General features: G+C 44.1%; 1 protein-coding gene across 1 annotated transcript; it reads right to left on the reverse strand.

Annotated features, from left to right (window-relative positions):
* Positions 1-15,767, reverse strand: LOC310863194 (uncharacterized protein). The gene is made up of 9 exons (XM_083771367.1): positions 15,582-15,767; positions 12,081-12,354; positions 11,045-11,101; positions 10,804-10,864; positions 7,630-7,760; positions 7,148-7,298; positions 6,294-6,478; positions 787-1,018; positions 1-450 (listed from the first exon to the last, which is right to left on the reverse strand). Exons 1-9 carry the CDS (start codon positions 15,764-15,766, stop codon positions 317-319), a joined length of 1,410 nt encoding a protein of 469 aa, XP_083627493.1. The 5' UTR covers position 15,767; the 3' UTR covers positions 1-316.
* Between the last annotated feature and the right edge of the window lie 51 nt (positions 15,768-15,818).

Here is a 15,818-nt window from a genome sequence, read left to right on the forward strand (position 1 = left end):
CTTGGAAATAAATCTTCAACAGCGAAGTTCCAGACTTATAGCTACGCAGTGATATTAGTCTGGTCATGTCAGGCTAGACGACAACGTTTAAACACAACGAGACAAAAATTAAAGCTGTAAAATATACAAAGAATCATCTTTTTTTTTTTTTTGTTATTTCCAATATCAAATGTACAAAATTATTCATACAAAAAAAAGCACAGGCTACCAAAGCATACAGTAGCTACCATCTGGAACCCAATAAAAAACAACCAGCATCATCAACTATAAATGGTACAAATTATATACAATCACTGAATCAATGGAATGTAAATCTTCAGGAAGGCTTTGGGTCAACGTCTGTTTGCTTTCCCTGGCGTTTCTTTAATAATTTATCCTCATTACTTAGTTTTGTCCGGATTGCAATTTTTATTTGGCTGACAGGCGCGCCAAACTTCATCGCCACATGATCTGGGGGGGGGGGGGGGGGGGGGGATGCAAGAAGCAGTCAAAAGATTAATCATTCCATTTTCAAATACGTAACAGAATTTTTCATTCTGTCAAAAATAAAAATGGTCAATTGGCTACAATATCCTCTGCTCAATTTAATTAAATTTAGTAGAATTAGATTAGTAGAAGTATGCACAACAATGCTCCTTCCTTCCTACCTTAAAGAAATGGTCTCCCCACAAACCTTTGCACGCAGCCTCTGCTCTACAAACACTAACCTCCTCAACTTTGTTTTTACAGTAGTGTTATTATTTCATGACAATATTGTCCAAATGTAAAAATAAAACTCATCATTACCAATAATACATTTCATGGTGTCAGCTGGGAGATGGGGCTTATGGGGGGAATCATCCTGTGTGACGTTGGTCCGACCGCCCAGAGAATGTGTGGCCATGGTCTCCCTCTCGAACAGAATCATCAGCAGGGCTGACACGTATTTTTTGTAGTCTGTGATCTGTGGGATTCGCTCATAGAGGATCCGTGGGACTCTGAGGCCCTCTGAGAGATACAGATAGTTCTCATCATCATCCTGGGAATGAAAAGGAAAACATTATGTTTCATAAAAGGCAAATACCGTAATTTCCGGACTATAAGCCGCGGCTTTTTACCCATGATTTGAACCCTGCGGCTTATACAACGGTGCGGCTAATCTATGGATTTTTACAGCTAACGCAGAGCCATCTCAGGCTCTGAGCTAACGTAGCTGCGGCTTATAGTCCGGTGCGGCTTATAGTCTGGAAATTACGGTATATATTGAAAATACAACAAATAAATACATTTGAAATAGTCAAATATCGTTGCCAATGGGTGGAAACCTGTTCAAACCCGTTCCAACATAAGGGACATGGAGCATGACTCGCTGTGAACTTACCTGATTTTAACTTACAGAAAAACATCAAATGTAAAACGTGGAAATATGATGTTTCTGCCCGACAGTGACAATATGAAATTCACTAAATTGGTTTAGTGTTGGGTGGAATTTAGGATGATATCCTATCCTGTCCCCTGAACATTTTAGGATGATATCCTATCCTATCCCCTGAACATTTAGGATGATATCCTATCCCAGGGGTCTGCAACCCAAGATGTTGAAAGAGCCATTTTCGACCAAAAATAAATTCAAAATCTATCTGGAGCCGCAAAGAAAATTACGCATTATAATGCAGCTTGCCAAGCTTTATTGAGTCCCGGGTTGCAACGAAACTAGCAGAATTTAGCATGCTTTCCCTGGAAATGTCTTTCAACGTTACTTTTTTTGTTGTTTGATAGCTTCTCACTGCAGATTAAACATACAGGCAGTCAATCTGCATTGGCTGTGAAGGCAAAAGCCTCTGTCCACGAACTGTTAAATCCTCTGTTTTTCGTCGGCTATCTTTATTTCTCTCCCTGTAGAAGCCATAGCGTAGCAGGCAGCAGCCTCACACACCCACCGGTTTGTTTATAATAGACACCTGGCTGGCACGGCACTGAGTGTGTCGCATGCTATGACGCAAATTTTAGTTTATTAAGTTTTCCAATTTTGTAAAAATGTGTTGAATAAATATTAAGAATGCTTGTCACGTTTGACCTCCTACAGAAACCATACATGAAAATTATGTATTGCTACTTTTAATGCTACAGGGAGCCACTAGGGGTGTGCTCTAGAGCCGCATGCGGCTCTAGAGCCGCCTGTTGCAGACCCCTGTCCTATCCTATCCCCTGAACATTTAGGATGATATCCTATCCTATCCCCTGAACATTTTAGGATGATATCCCATCCTATCCCCTGAACATTTTTCAAACAGGTCTGTTTAAGGTTATATTAATTTTATGGATGAGACCTGAAAATGCGGAGAGCGAGATGGAGAGAGACACGCAGCACAAAAGCCTTACAAACAAGGCTTCAGACATCCCAAAACAAACTGCTCAGGCTACTGCTTTTTTGTGTATGTCAATGACATTTAATGCAAATTAATTAACCAAATCACTATTGACTAACCTTAATAAAACCCAATGACATTTAGTTTCATTGAACGATTATACATGTATGCAAGAGGTATGTACTGTGTGCTTTTCTTATCACCTTTGTCTGTAAGGAAGCCAAAACAATGTTTTGTCTGTTTTGGCTATGTCCCTGTACACAAGATGTAACAATAAAGTACAACCGTGAATCTCACCTTGTTTACAGCTGCAAGGTTAACCCACGAGGGGAAGCATCAATCAAAATAGCTACAGACACACACACACCATGTTGAACTCGTTATGAAAATGTTATTAAATATTGTTTTGGAAAATATATTGTTGATGAATGGGGGAGGGAAACCACTGTGTGAGTTTTGTTTCCAAAATACAGGTGGTTTCACTGGTAGGTGCTGGGACCAGGGGGGGGGGGGCAGTCAGACAGATATTCTGTGAAGCCTGAAACTCCTGAAAGTTCATATAATGGCCTGTTGTGGCGCTGTCACTGGACCCAGAAAAACCCATAGCCCCATAGAAGTCCATGTATTTGGGCCCAACTTCACCGTCCTAGACTGTATTACCTTAATAAACATGGTCATGAATACTTTCTGCTTCCAGTCACTAGTTTAATGTCTTATTTCTAATGTCATAATATTCTTTTTGGAAAATTATGGTCCCATTTATAAAATAAATGACCATAAAGTCACGTATGTTCTGAGGGGCGTGGCTACCGTTACAGTCTATGAACGGGAGCCACCCCCCGTTCGAGTCAAAATAAAAACCAACTGAGAAGAAGGGGGGAAGTCCCGCCTCGTTGTCTGGGCAGCCAATGGCCAGCTGGGCCCAAACGGAGCCAGCCAATGGCCAGCTGGGCCCAAACGGATCTAGAAAGATGGCGACTTACAGTGCAGGAATAAGAGGCTTCATTTTACGTCCATGTTAGACCCGGGGAACGCTTTGTCCATATTTTTTACAGTCTATGGCTGGGACTCAGAGAGATACCGGTACATTGATCCTGCCATGCGGATATCACGTTGTCAAATACCATTGCCCGCGGAGGAGATCAATCAGAAGGGAGCCCACTTATCCAACTGTGGCCAGCAAGATTCCACAACAACCTACAGTAACAACCTACAGTAACAACACTACCTACAGTAACCTACAGTAACAACACTCAACATACGTTTTGCAGTGAACGGCTGCAGATGAGGACCAATTCTGATCAGAGCTTGCCATAGCTCTAATTTTAAGTCACCTGATCTACAGCACGTTCCGTCAGGCGTGAACACTGAGCCATGCTGGAATTCAAAAGCCACAGTATAACTATGAGTTTTGACTGTTCTAAAAGCCACAGTATAACTATGAGTTTTGACTGTTCTAAAAGCCACAGTATAACTATGAGTTTTGACTGTTCTAAAAGCCACAGTATAACTATGAGTTTTGACTGTTCTAAAAGCCACAGTATAACTATGAGTTTTGACTGTTCTAAAAGCCACAGTATAACTATGAGTTTTGACTGTTCTAAAAGCCACAGTATAACTATGAGTTTTGACCTACCGTACCACTGACCTGAGTGTTATTGTACTTCTACTACCCATGACATCATGTACATAAAGCATAAACATCAACACGTGAGAATATTGTCTCGACTCCCATTTGCCTCATTGATTACCGATTGATTCAGAATTCCACGACAATCCTTCAATCTAGAAGTAATAAAAGCCCGGCTCATTTTGCTAGGGTGGGATGGCTCAGGGTAGAAGAGACGAGAGCATAGCAACGTGCAATGGGCCTGGTCTACAAGATACGCTACACCTCATTGACACCCAGGTACCGGTCTACAAGACACGCTACACCTCATTGACACCCAGGTACCGGTCTACAAGACACGCTACACCTCATTGACACCCAGGTACCGGTCTACAAGACACGCTACACCTCATTGACACCCAGGTACCGGTCTACAAGATACGCTACACCTCATTGACACCCAGGTACCGGTCTACAGGATACGCTACACCTCATTGACACCCAGGTACTGGTCTACAAGACACGCTACACCTCATTGACACCCAGGTACCGGTCTACAAGACACGCTACACCTCATTGACACCCAGGTACCGGTCTACAAGACACGCTACACCTCATTGACACCCAGGTACCGGTCTACAAGACACGCTACACCTCATTGACACCCAGGTACCGGTCTACAAGACACGCTACACCTCATTGACACCCAGGTACTGGTCTACAAGACACGCTACACCTCATTGACACCCAGGTACCGGTCTACAGGATACGCTACACCTCATTGACACCCAGGTACCGGTCTACAAGATACACTACACCTCATTGACACCCAGGTACCGGTCTACAAGACACGCTACACCTCATTGACACCCAGGTACCGGTCTACAAGACACGCTACACCTCATTGACACCCAGGTACCTGTCTACAGGATACGCTACACCTCATTGACACCCAGGTACCTGTCTAACACCTCATTGACACCCAGGTACCTGTCTAACACCTCATTGACACCCAGGTACCGGTCTACAAGACACGCTACACCTCATTGACACCCAGGTACCGGTCTACAAGACACGCTACACCTCATTGACACCCAGGTACCTGTCTACAGGATACGCTACACATAGGCGGCGGGTGCATAAGGCTAGGGAAGGCTTAGCCTTCCCAAAAATTATGCTGGGTATTTTTTTTATATATATAATATATGTGCGCAGCATTATAGAAGGTGTCAGAACTCAGCAGCGCCAGTGCCCGCACGGTTCACAGTTCACACCACTGCAGCAACACTGGCACGTTCAGTGGAGTGACTGCTGTCTCTGTGCCGTCTGTGGAGAGCCATGAGCCGCGACTCCCGGAGGGGCAGCAACACGCCAACACCGCCGGGTAATCTACACTGTCACTGACTGACTGACTCGAGACTTGAGAAAAAGACGTCCAAAAGTCGTTGTCTGTGTATAGGCTAATTCATTGGTAAAAGTATGCTAAATAACTCATTTTTAGACCATCTGGGAAATAAATAAATAAATAAATCCGCGGCGGCGGCCTCGCTCCGCTCGGCCGCGAGAATCCCCCCCCAACGCAATTCTATAGCCTACCCAAAGGTAAAACGCACCCGCCGCCTATGACGCTACACCTCATTGACACCCAGGTACCTGTCTTACACCTCATTGACACCCAGGTACCTGTCTTACACCTCATTGACACCCAGGTACCTGTCTTACACCTCATTGACACCCAGGTACCTGTCTAACACCTCATTGACACCCAGGTACCTGTCTTACACCTCATTGACACCCAGGTACCTGTCTTACACCTCATTGACACCCAGGTACCTGTCTTACACCTCATTGACACCCAGGTACCTGTCTAACACCTCATTGACACCCAGGTACCTGTCTTACACCTCATTGACACCCAGGTACCTGTCTTACACCTCATTGACACCCAGGTACCTGTCTAACTACTTAGAGTCCACAATCACAACACCAGAGAGCGCTCCACAAATCACGTTCAAACCAGACTTGGCATGAACAAGGGTTTAAATCCTGCGCCACCAAAATGTGGAATGTACTACCAACAGTCATCAAGTTCGGAAGTTGCCCTAATAAAAAGTAAACCCCCCCCCCCCCCCCCAATGGAAACAAGCCAGTAGGCTTTCTTGGATTCATCCTTTTAGCAGACCTGTTCAGGACTCAGGATCGGGACTCGAACCCACAGCACAATGTCAGGCTACATCGTAGTCTAGGTGCTGGGACCGTTTACGACAGCGGCCCGGGCCTGATCCAAGATCAGTTCCGACTGAGAAACACTGTGCATATTATGTGTGTACACTGACCTGTGGTATATGATTAGATAATGTTGTTTCTGTCTCATTCTCCGTCTCATTGTCAGTAATAAATGAGATGGACTCGTCATTGTTCTGTGTTGGAAGTTCTGCATCACTTCCATGTCGGACCTGGTCCATGGCAACACGGAGTTCATGTGCTGTGTGTCTCATCTGCCTCATGAGGGCATTCATCTCTGAAACAGGATTAAAGAAAGAAACACATTATGCTGTGTGTCTCATCTGCCTCATGAGGGCATTCATCTCTGAAACAGGATTAAAGAAAGAAACACATTATGCTGTGTGTCTCATCTGCCTCATGAGGGCATTCATCTCTGAAACAGGATTAAAGAAAGAAACACATTATGCTGTGTGTCTCATCTGCATCATGAGGGCATTCATCTCTGAAACAGGATTAAAAAAAGAAACACATTATGCCATGTCTCAGAATGATAAATTCAAAACCCACAACAACCACCATTCAATAATCAGAATCACCTTTTTTTGATAGTTTTGTTCTTGTATTATGATGTTGGGTGAAACCTTGTATCTCCATGTTGTTGTATGTTGTAAATTGCCAATCTACAAGCTCACAACACAATGCGATGTGTTGGGCCTACATGTACGTATGTAGGTCAGCTATTTTCTCTATTTTAGAAAAATCTTGAAAGTAAAAGTGGTTTAAGTCTGTCGGTGGGTTTGGTTTTATAAATGTTTAACCAATGTAAAGTATTAACAGGAGCTTTTAACTAAATAATAGCTACATTGGATCCAATCGAACACAGGTTCTTGTTTCAATTTTCCTGAAAAATAATCATTTTACACATGACAGCGGAAATGTATTAATAAAAGATATTCAGCCTCACCTTTCAGCTCCCTCAGTTCTCGCTCAGCCAGCATTCTACATCTGCGTTCATATCGGAGTTCTGCTTGGAGTTTTTCTACTTTCATCAGAAGTCTTATTGTGTCCGTGTCTGTCCCGGGAGTTGAATTGTCTTCAAAGATAATTTCTTCAGTCTGCCCAAGAAATAAAAACATGTTGGTAATCCAAGGCATTTAAACCATTCTAACCGGGCACCCATTTTGGTGTTAGCATCATGTTATGCTTTAGCCATTTAAAAAATAGCAGATCTACAAGCTCATATCGCGCCACCGAGTGGCGCGATACGAGCTTGTAGGTCTGCTATTTTTGAAAAGATCGAAGAACGACTGACATTTTTAGAAATCTGATCTCAGGTCAGAATGGGTTCATCAGACCAGTGTGTGTCCGGCGGAAACCTCGTATGAATCTGATCTCAGGTCAGAATGGTTTAAGATGAATACAATACGAAGAGGTTCAATACTTCACCTGGTGATTTGAAAAAGGCGAGTAGGTTGGATCTTCAGCTTCTCTGAACTCATCATCTTCAACAACAGGAGGATAACCCCCTTCAACGTCCTGTGTGTCTGAGTTAACCTCCATCATCTTGGCTGTGTTGGCTGCAGTGGTGGAAGAAGACTCATATTTTATTTGTGTTTCTGAGTTAACCTCCATCATCTTGGCTGTGTTGGCTGCAGTGGTGGAAGAAGACTCATATTTTATTTGAATAAAAATAAATACCTGTTTAACCCATTCTGACCCGAGATCAGATTCTAAAAGTGTCTTAGGTTTTTCAAAAATAGCAGACCTACAAGCTCGTATCGCGCCACTCGGTGGCGCGATATGAGCTTGTAGATCTGCTATTTTTCAATAGCTAAAGCATAACATGATGCCAACACCAAAATGGGTTCCCGTACAGAATGGGTTAAGCAAAAGTACAGTAAAACAATTGTTGATTTGAATAGCCGGAGTATAATGCGGTTTCGTAATATGATTGGGACCTATTGATTGATTGAATACATTATTAGACAGAAAAGCATACCGCACAAGGTATTCACACATTTGGGCTAAAAGTATAACACAAAATGTCCTGGGGACTTGTTTCCATTGTGGTCCTATGTATTCAATTCATCAACAGCGTAAAAGCACACAACTGCAAGGTCATCAACAAATATAAGACATTATATGTACAGAGTAGAGGCTAGAGGGGGGGGGGGGGGGGCAGTGAATGACATCATCTTCTTAACCTCCCCCTTTAGCCTCCTGAAAGATGGATTTTCTATTCAGGCCTGTTTTGAAGGAAGCCAGTGATCAAAGGGATGGTGTCAGGGCATTCCACAGTGATCCAGTGATCAAAGGGATGGTGTCAGGGCATTCCACACTTGGTGGTGGTAATCAGATTTTTTTTTTTTTTAATTTATATTTTTTGACCCACGATTTTGTAACCCATTTTTCACCCCCGTGTCAATCATCCTGTGATGTGATCCTGGGCTCTACACACCCTCCACCAACCTGGGGAGAGCAACGGACTTAACTCATGCTTCCTTCATGCTTGAGTGTCCAAGTTGCTCCTTCACACCTGACAGGGGGGAGTTTCCCTGGTTGGACGTATAGCGCGTGGAAGGAACACGTTATTCCAACCAGTTCCTTTCCCCTCCATCAGGCGTCCCGGCTGGCCAGGGGGAGGCAGTTTAGAGACCAGGATTACTGCATGTTTTTGTGAGGGTACCTACCCTAGGGGACACGGGGAGAACATGTGAGGGTATCTACCCTAGGGGACACGGGGAGAACATGCAAACTCCACACAGAAAGGCCCTTTCGCCAACCCCGCCTTCGGGTATGGGCACTGATGACGCGGAGGAGGAAACACGCCGCCAGCACCCACAGCGCCCCGAGCGGGAATCGAACCCAGGACCTTCTAGCTGTGAGGCGACAGCACTACCAACTGTGCCACCGTGGTAATCTGAATTTGAAAAGCAACTAGTAGTAACTAAAGCTGCCAAACAATTGTAGTGGCGTAAAAGCAAGTATAACATTTGCCTCCGAGATGTAGAGTGGCGTTACAAGTACAAAGTAAGGATGTGACGGTTTCCGGTTCAACCAGGACGATCTGGTTTCATCTAGTAAACCGGATTAATTTATTTAAACCGACCGAACCGTATTTTTATGTTTGCCGACGGAAGCGGTCACAACGCTCGCTGCGGTGCTCAGGCTCACTGCTGGCTGCCTGTTGTAGCCTGCAGAGCGGCCAGCAGCCCAGCACACACACACCAGGTGTCAGGTTTCAAGTGAATGGGGGCAGGGGGGTGGAGCTGGGTGGACCACGCAGTGTTGTTTGTTTACAATAAAGTTTCAATAGTCACTGTACAATAATTTAAAACAGTTGTCATGTTGCACACAATCAATTTGGTCATAGCAGCCGCCTGTAGAAACCCCTCATCTCCCCAAGCAGCAGCCCACAGTTCCCGCACCATGAGACCACACAGTGAGAATGCTATAGCATTGCAAGAAGCTAAGGCTTAGCTGCTAAGCTAACACAACACCAGCCATGGTGGTGGTGATGTTAGCTAACTTAGCTAATAGCTTAGCGTAGCTTGCTGGCCGGGCGATTCCCCGTCATTTGCATTTTGAACATATCGTTCACGGAAGTGACCGGATCGGTTTCGTTCACCAAAAATAACTAGTTCTTTTGATTCGTTCGTTCATGACCGACTCATCTCTACTTGCTGCTGCTGCTTGGCAGTTCCTTCATCTCTGCCTGTAATTTCTTATTTTGTTACCCTGACACCGGCGCTGCAAAAACAGACAGATCTACAAGCTCTACAATCTCAACTCTTAAACTCCAGCTAGTCCCACTCCACTTAACTCCAGGCTGCATGAACAGTGTTCGAGCGCTCAGTTTTCTGCCCCCTCAATGTCGCAAATCTGGGAGTCTTAAACTTCAATGGCTCTTCTGCACAGCGCAGCAGTAGCTTTGCGTTAGTCAAAACTAAACAGACAGCGAGACGAGCATGTCGACCGTAGCAATGAATGGAGAGACCTATTTGGAATGATTAAATCCATTATTGGCCTGGAGAAAGTTACAGCCGCGCGCCTCCTCCTCCTCCTCCCTGGCACATTAGCCATGTGCTATATATGACGTTTTGTTTACCCTGCGACAGGGGAGAGGGGTTTCTCGTCAGCGAAAAGTCAAGCGGCCAGTGGCTTTAAACAGTAGGTACAGTTGCTCACATTTGGACTGGACACTGGACACGACAGCGATATGTTTTGGACTCTCATGGACCCTATATAGCTGGCCTGGTGCAGATGCATCACGATGCGTTAATTGTTTAATACAAATACAATGCTTGATTGATTGATTGATACAAGAATTGATCCCAAGTAGGCAAGAAAACACTATGGCTTGTTTCCATTTGTGTGAGCATTGAGAAATAAAGACAAATGTGTTAAATCTGTCACTTTGTTGTTCAAATTATGGTCTTTACACCGCTATGGAAAAAAACGAAAATGACTCAAGTCCGCCCTCCAGTGGCCAAAGTCGGTTTTACCGTTTCGGTCGATTTTTTATTCAATATCGACCCGGTTTTGTAATTTTCAAACCGTCACATCCTTAGTATAAAGTATTGAAAAATATATCGACCCATTTGGAATTTCTTAACCCACCTTCAACAGCAACGCACCACCTTCCAAAGTCCCGCAGTGTCTCTTTCTTGACCATCTTGCCTGGTGGCTGGCCAGTTTGTGACACCGTGTCCCTCTTTGGTGGCTGGCCTGTTTGTGACACCGTGTCCCTCTTTGGTGGCTGGCCTGTTTGTGACACCGTGTCCCTCTTCGGTGGCTGGCCTGTTTGTGACACCGTGTCCCTCTTTGGTGGCTGGCCTGTTTGTGACACCGTGTCCCTCTTTGGTGGCTGGCCTGTTTGTGACACCGTGTCCCTCTTTGGTGGCATAGGTTTACTCGTCTGGAAAAAGTGTTGGAGTTGCGTTACCAGCGGTTCTCAAACCATTTCATTTCAAAATTCAAACTATGCATAGGGCCAGCACCTCTATAATTCGGTGCACTAATAGAACCAAAATGGACCATGAGTTACACACCCTTGGGGCTAGCCCCATATGTGCCCTCTCCCTACGCTCATTCTGTAGCTCCGAGATGAGGTCACACACTGGGCCCCTCCCACCGCGTTTCAGAAACGGCACAAGTTTCCGCAAGCATCGTTTCTTATCCTTACCACACCATTAATCCAAAACGTGTAGGGCCGATGTAGGTTTACACTAATTCAAACTTAGGATCGGCCCAGAAAATCCAACTCGCCATTTGAACTGAGCCTTTACGTCCCGTCTTTTGTCAGTCGCTTCCATGTTTATCAAGGAAATGTGCGTGTGCGCGTGCGTGTCGAGTGAACTGAAGTCAGTTGGACATTTTCGACCAGGGGAGGCGCCGGGGAGGCGCTAAAGCTTTTCAACTTCCTTGATAAACATGGAAGCGACTGACAAAATACGGGACGTAAAGGCTCGGTTCAAATCTCTAGTTGGATTTTCTGGGCCGATCCTAAGTTTGAATTAGTGTAAACCTACATGGGCCCTACACGTTTTGGATTAATGGTCTGGTAAGGATAAGAAACGATGCTTGCGGAAACTTGCGCCGTTTCTGAACCGCGGTGGGAGGGGCCCAGTGTGTGACCTCATCTCGGAGCTACAGAATGAGCGTAGGGAGAGGGCACATATGGGGCTACCTTGGGGCGAGGTCCTCAGACCACACTTTGAGAACCAGTGACTTATACAAAGCATGTTCAGCTACTATTTGTTTGTGTTATGATGACGTAAAACCTTACTGCAGTGCGTAGTGTGCATCCTGTAAAATTATGGTGACTTTTAATGTGTGTGTGTGTGTGTGTGTGGGGGGGGGGGGGGGTCAACACATAATTCGACAACTCTTCTCACCAGTTTTCTTTGCTGGCATTCCTCACACAGCTCCAGATACACGTTGATGCTCTCCAGCGTGACATTACAGAAGGACCGACGCAGCTCCTTGTCCATCGCCTTGCGACCCCCGTGTCCCGTCCTGACGTGGGCTTCTTGGATGACGTCGAACAGGTCCTCTTTGGCCACGACGAGCAGCGAAGTGTTCACCCCTAACCCTCTCCTGGCGATCTTCTTCACCCCGTCGACATCGACCAGTTTGTACATCCTCAGCCAGCTGTGCTCCTGTGAGGACCTGAGTGATTGAAATATTTATTAACAGTTTGTAGAATTGACAGTACATTTTAAAGGACCACTTCACCACTTTTCAACCTATCTTCATATAATAGATCTTCACTAATAACCATGAAAAAAATAGCGCAATTATTTTCTACTCTGTCTGTCTCTCACAGGAGGGCTGTGGGCAAATCAGAAACTGTCTTCCAGTGACATCATCAGTGGGGAATACAAGCTAATAGAAACTGCAGGCTTTCTAGTCCTGAAAAGTTGCAATGCGAAAATGGAAGCCATCGTTCTCACGATAATGAAAATCTAACAATTTTTGTAAAAAAACAATCTGCCTAATGATGATGTCACTGGAAGACAGTTTCTAAACTGCCCACAGCCCTCCTATGAGACACAGACTGTAGATAATTTTATCATGATTATTAGTGAGGACCTATTATATGAAGATAGGTTGAAAAGTGGTGAAGTGGTCCTTTAAGCACAAACTCAATACAAAGACTGTTAACTGTGAGTGGACGACCCAATTAAGCATTACACTTGTTTACAACAGGGTCCACATTGTTCAATTCATCAAAACATTTAGAGACATACAAATAGACACTTCTATGTAGCTAAAGAACAGAACAGGAATTCATCGTAAAGGAAGCAAAAAAGGGAAAAGATACATATACAGTGAGGGGAAAGGGGGGGGGGGAATCAGATTTTACAGAGGCCAGTTTCGAATTGCAGCCATCCGTAGGTGCCCTTTGAGAGCGGTTTTGAAGGAGTCAAGGGATTCACATGTCTTAATGACTGTTGGTAGGGCGTTCCACATTTTGGTGGCATAGGAGCGAAAATAATTTAGTCCCTGGTTTGTGCCGAATCTGGGTTGTACATGGTTTGTTGCACTCCCTCTGGTGTTGTGGGTGTGGACTTCGTTTACATTAAGGAAGTATTTAGACAGGTACATGGGTATCTTAGTGAAGTATTTAGACAGGTACATGGGTATCTTAGTGAAGTATTTAGACAGGTACATGGGTATCTTAGTGAAGTATTTAGACAGGTACATGGGTATCTTAGTGAAGTATTTAGACAGGTACATGGGTATCTTAGTGAAGTATTTAGACAGGTACATGGGTATCTTAGTGAAGTATTTAGACAGGTACATGGGTATCTTAGTGAAGTATCTAGACAGGTACATGGGTATCTTAGTGAAGTATTTAGACAGGTACATGGGTATCTTAGTGAAGTATTTAGACAGGTACATGGGTATCTTAGTGAAGTATTTAGACAGGTACATGGGTATTTTAGTGAAGTATCTAGACAGGTACATGGGTATCTTAGTGAAGTATTTAGACAGGTACATGGGTATCTTAGTGAAGTATTTAGACAGGTACATGGGTATCTTATAGTGAAGTATTTAGACAGGTACATGGGTATCTTAGTGAAGTATTTAGACAGGTACATGGGTATCTTAGTGAAGTATTTAGACAGGTACATGGGTATCTTAGTGAAGTATTTAGACAGGTATGGGTATCTTAGTGAAGTATTTAGACAGGTACATGGGTATCTTAGTGAAGTATTTAGACAGGTACATGGGTATCTTAGTGAAGTATTTAGACAGGTACATGGGTATCTTAGTGAAGTATTTACACAGGTACATGGGTATCTTAGTGAAGTATTTAGACAGGTACATGGGTATCTTAGTGAAGTATTTAGACAGGTACATGGGTATCTTGGTGGTGTATAGCCGCAATTTGCAACTCTAGATTTTTTTATAATGGGATGAATCTAGAGTTGCAACAAGCTCCATCCACTTCCTATTCATCATTTTTGGTTTGTGATCTGCTTGTCTTAAACGACGTTAAACTCGACAACATTGCAGCTGTAGTCCAAGCTTGAATTATCCTCTTTCAATCTGCCGAGCTTGTTTTTCATAAAAATCCACCGTAGAGATGTTATGAGATACTTTCTGTCAAGACATCCTCTGCAAGTGATTCTTTTTCTAAGTGTTGCAGTTTGGAAGCACTCGTTTCTGTTAACGGGTCGCGCTGCTGCCTCCTGCATTATGTGCAAATTCGAAACAGGTACGTACGACGAGTGCTTCCAAACTCCAACACAAAATAATCACTTGCAGAGGATGTCTTGACAGAAAGTATCTCATAACATCTCTACGGTGGATTTTTATGAAAAACAAGCTCGGCAGATTGAAAGAGGATAATTCAAGCTTGGACTACAGCTGCAATGTTGGTGAGTTTAACGTCGTTTAAGACAAGCAGATCGCAAACCAAAAATGATGAATAGGAAGTGGATGGAGCTTGTTGCAACTCTAGATTCAACCCATTGTAAAAAAAAATCTAGAGTTGCAAATTGCGGCTAGGTGGTGTATTGAATCTTGTGGACCAGACCCATTGCAAGATGCTGTACTCGACCCTAAACCGAATACCGGAAGACTCGACCCGGTGCTTGACCGTTTTTCCTCCCGGAATTGTCACCAGTGAGGGGGATAACTTTGTAATATGCTATTGGCCGTTTGTATTCTTTTTGGAAAAATATAAAAAGATTCTCCTGTAGAAAGGCTATATTATTTTACTTATATTGACCCTATAAACAATTTAGTATTATTTAGTATATGTAAGGTTTTGCCCCCTCAAATGGTACCTCGTCAGATAATCCCCACATATCCTACAACAACTTCTGTGAACAGACTTCACTGTAGTAGCTTTTCATAAATTATATTTGTACTTAGGCTGTCTGCTGTCATGAAAGTTTATAGTTAGAGAAATTCAAAGTCCAGCCTCTCCCACCCCTCACGAATACTGGACTACTCGCCCCGGTGCTTGCCCGTTTTTACTCCCGGAATTTTCCCCAGTGAGGGGGATAACTTTGTAATATGCTATTGGCTGTATTCTTTTTGGAAAAATATAAAAAGATACTCCTGTGGAAAGGCTATATTATTTGACTTATATTGAACCTATAAACAATTTAGTATTATTTTGTATATGTAAGGTTTTGCCCCCTCAAATGGTACCTCGTCAGATAATCCCCACATATCCTACAACGACTTCTGAGAACAGACTTCACTGTAGTAGCTTTTCATAAATTATATTTGTACTTAGGCTGTTCTGCTGTCATGAAAGTTTATAGTTAGAGAAATTCAAAGTCCAGCCTCTCCCACCAACCCCTCACTGGGGAACATTCTGGGAGGAAAACAGAAACGGGGCGAGTCTTCTTGTTACCCCCCTAAGCCATCCCAACCTGGGTTTCTCCTCTTCGTCCTGCAGCCTCTCCAGGGACGCCGCTATCCCGCCGTAGGTCTCACGAGCCATGATGATCACCGCCGGCGGCGTGTTCGTGTTACTGTTCACACTTTTCGCTTTGCAGTCGAGCAGAGAAGCGTCCAACTTGGCGTCGAACAGGTCTCTCTTCTCCCTTAAAGTCATGGCCGAATTGAACACAAAACGTCCGACTATTTCGGAGGAGGGAGGTGTGCCT

Source organism: Protomyctophum parallelum (assembly GCF_964188405.1).
Source record: "Protomyctophum parallelum genome assembly, chromosome: 8".
NCBI lineage: Eukaryota > Metazoa > Chordata > Actinopteri > Myctophiformes > Myctophidae > Protomyctophum > Protomyctophum parallelum.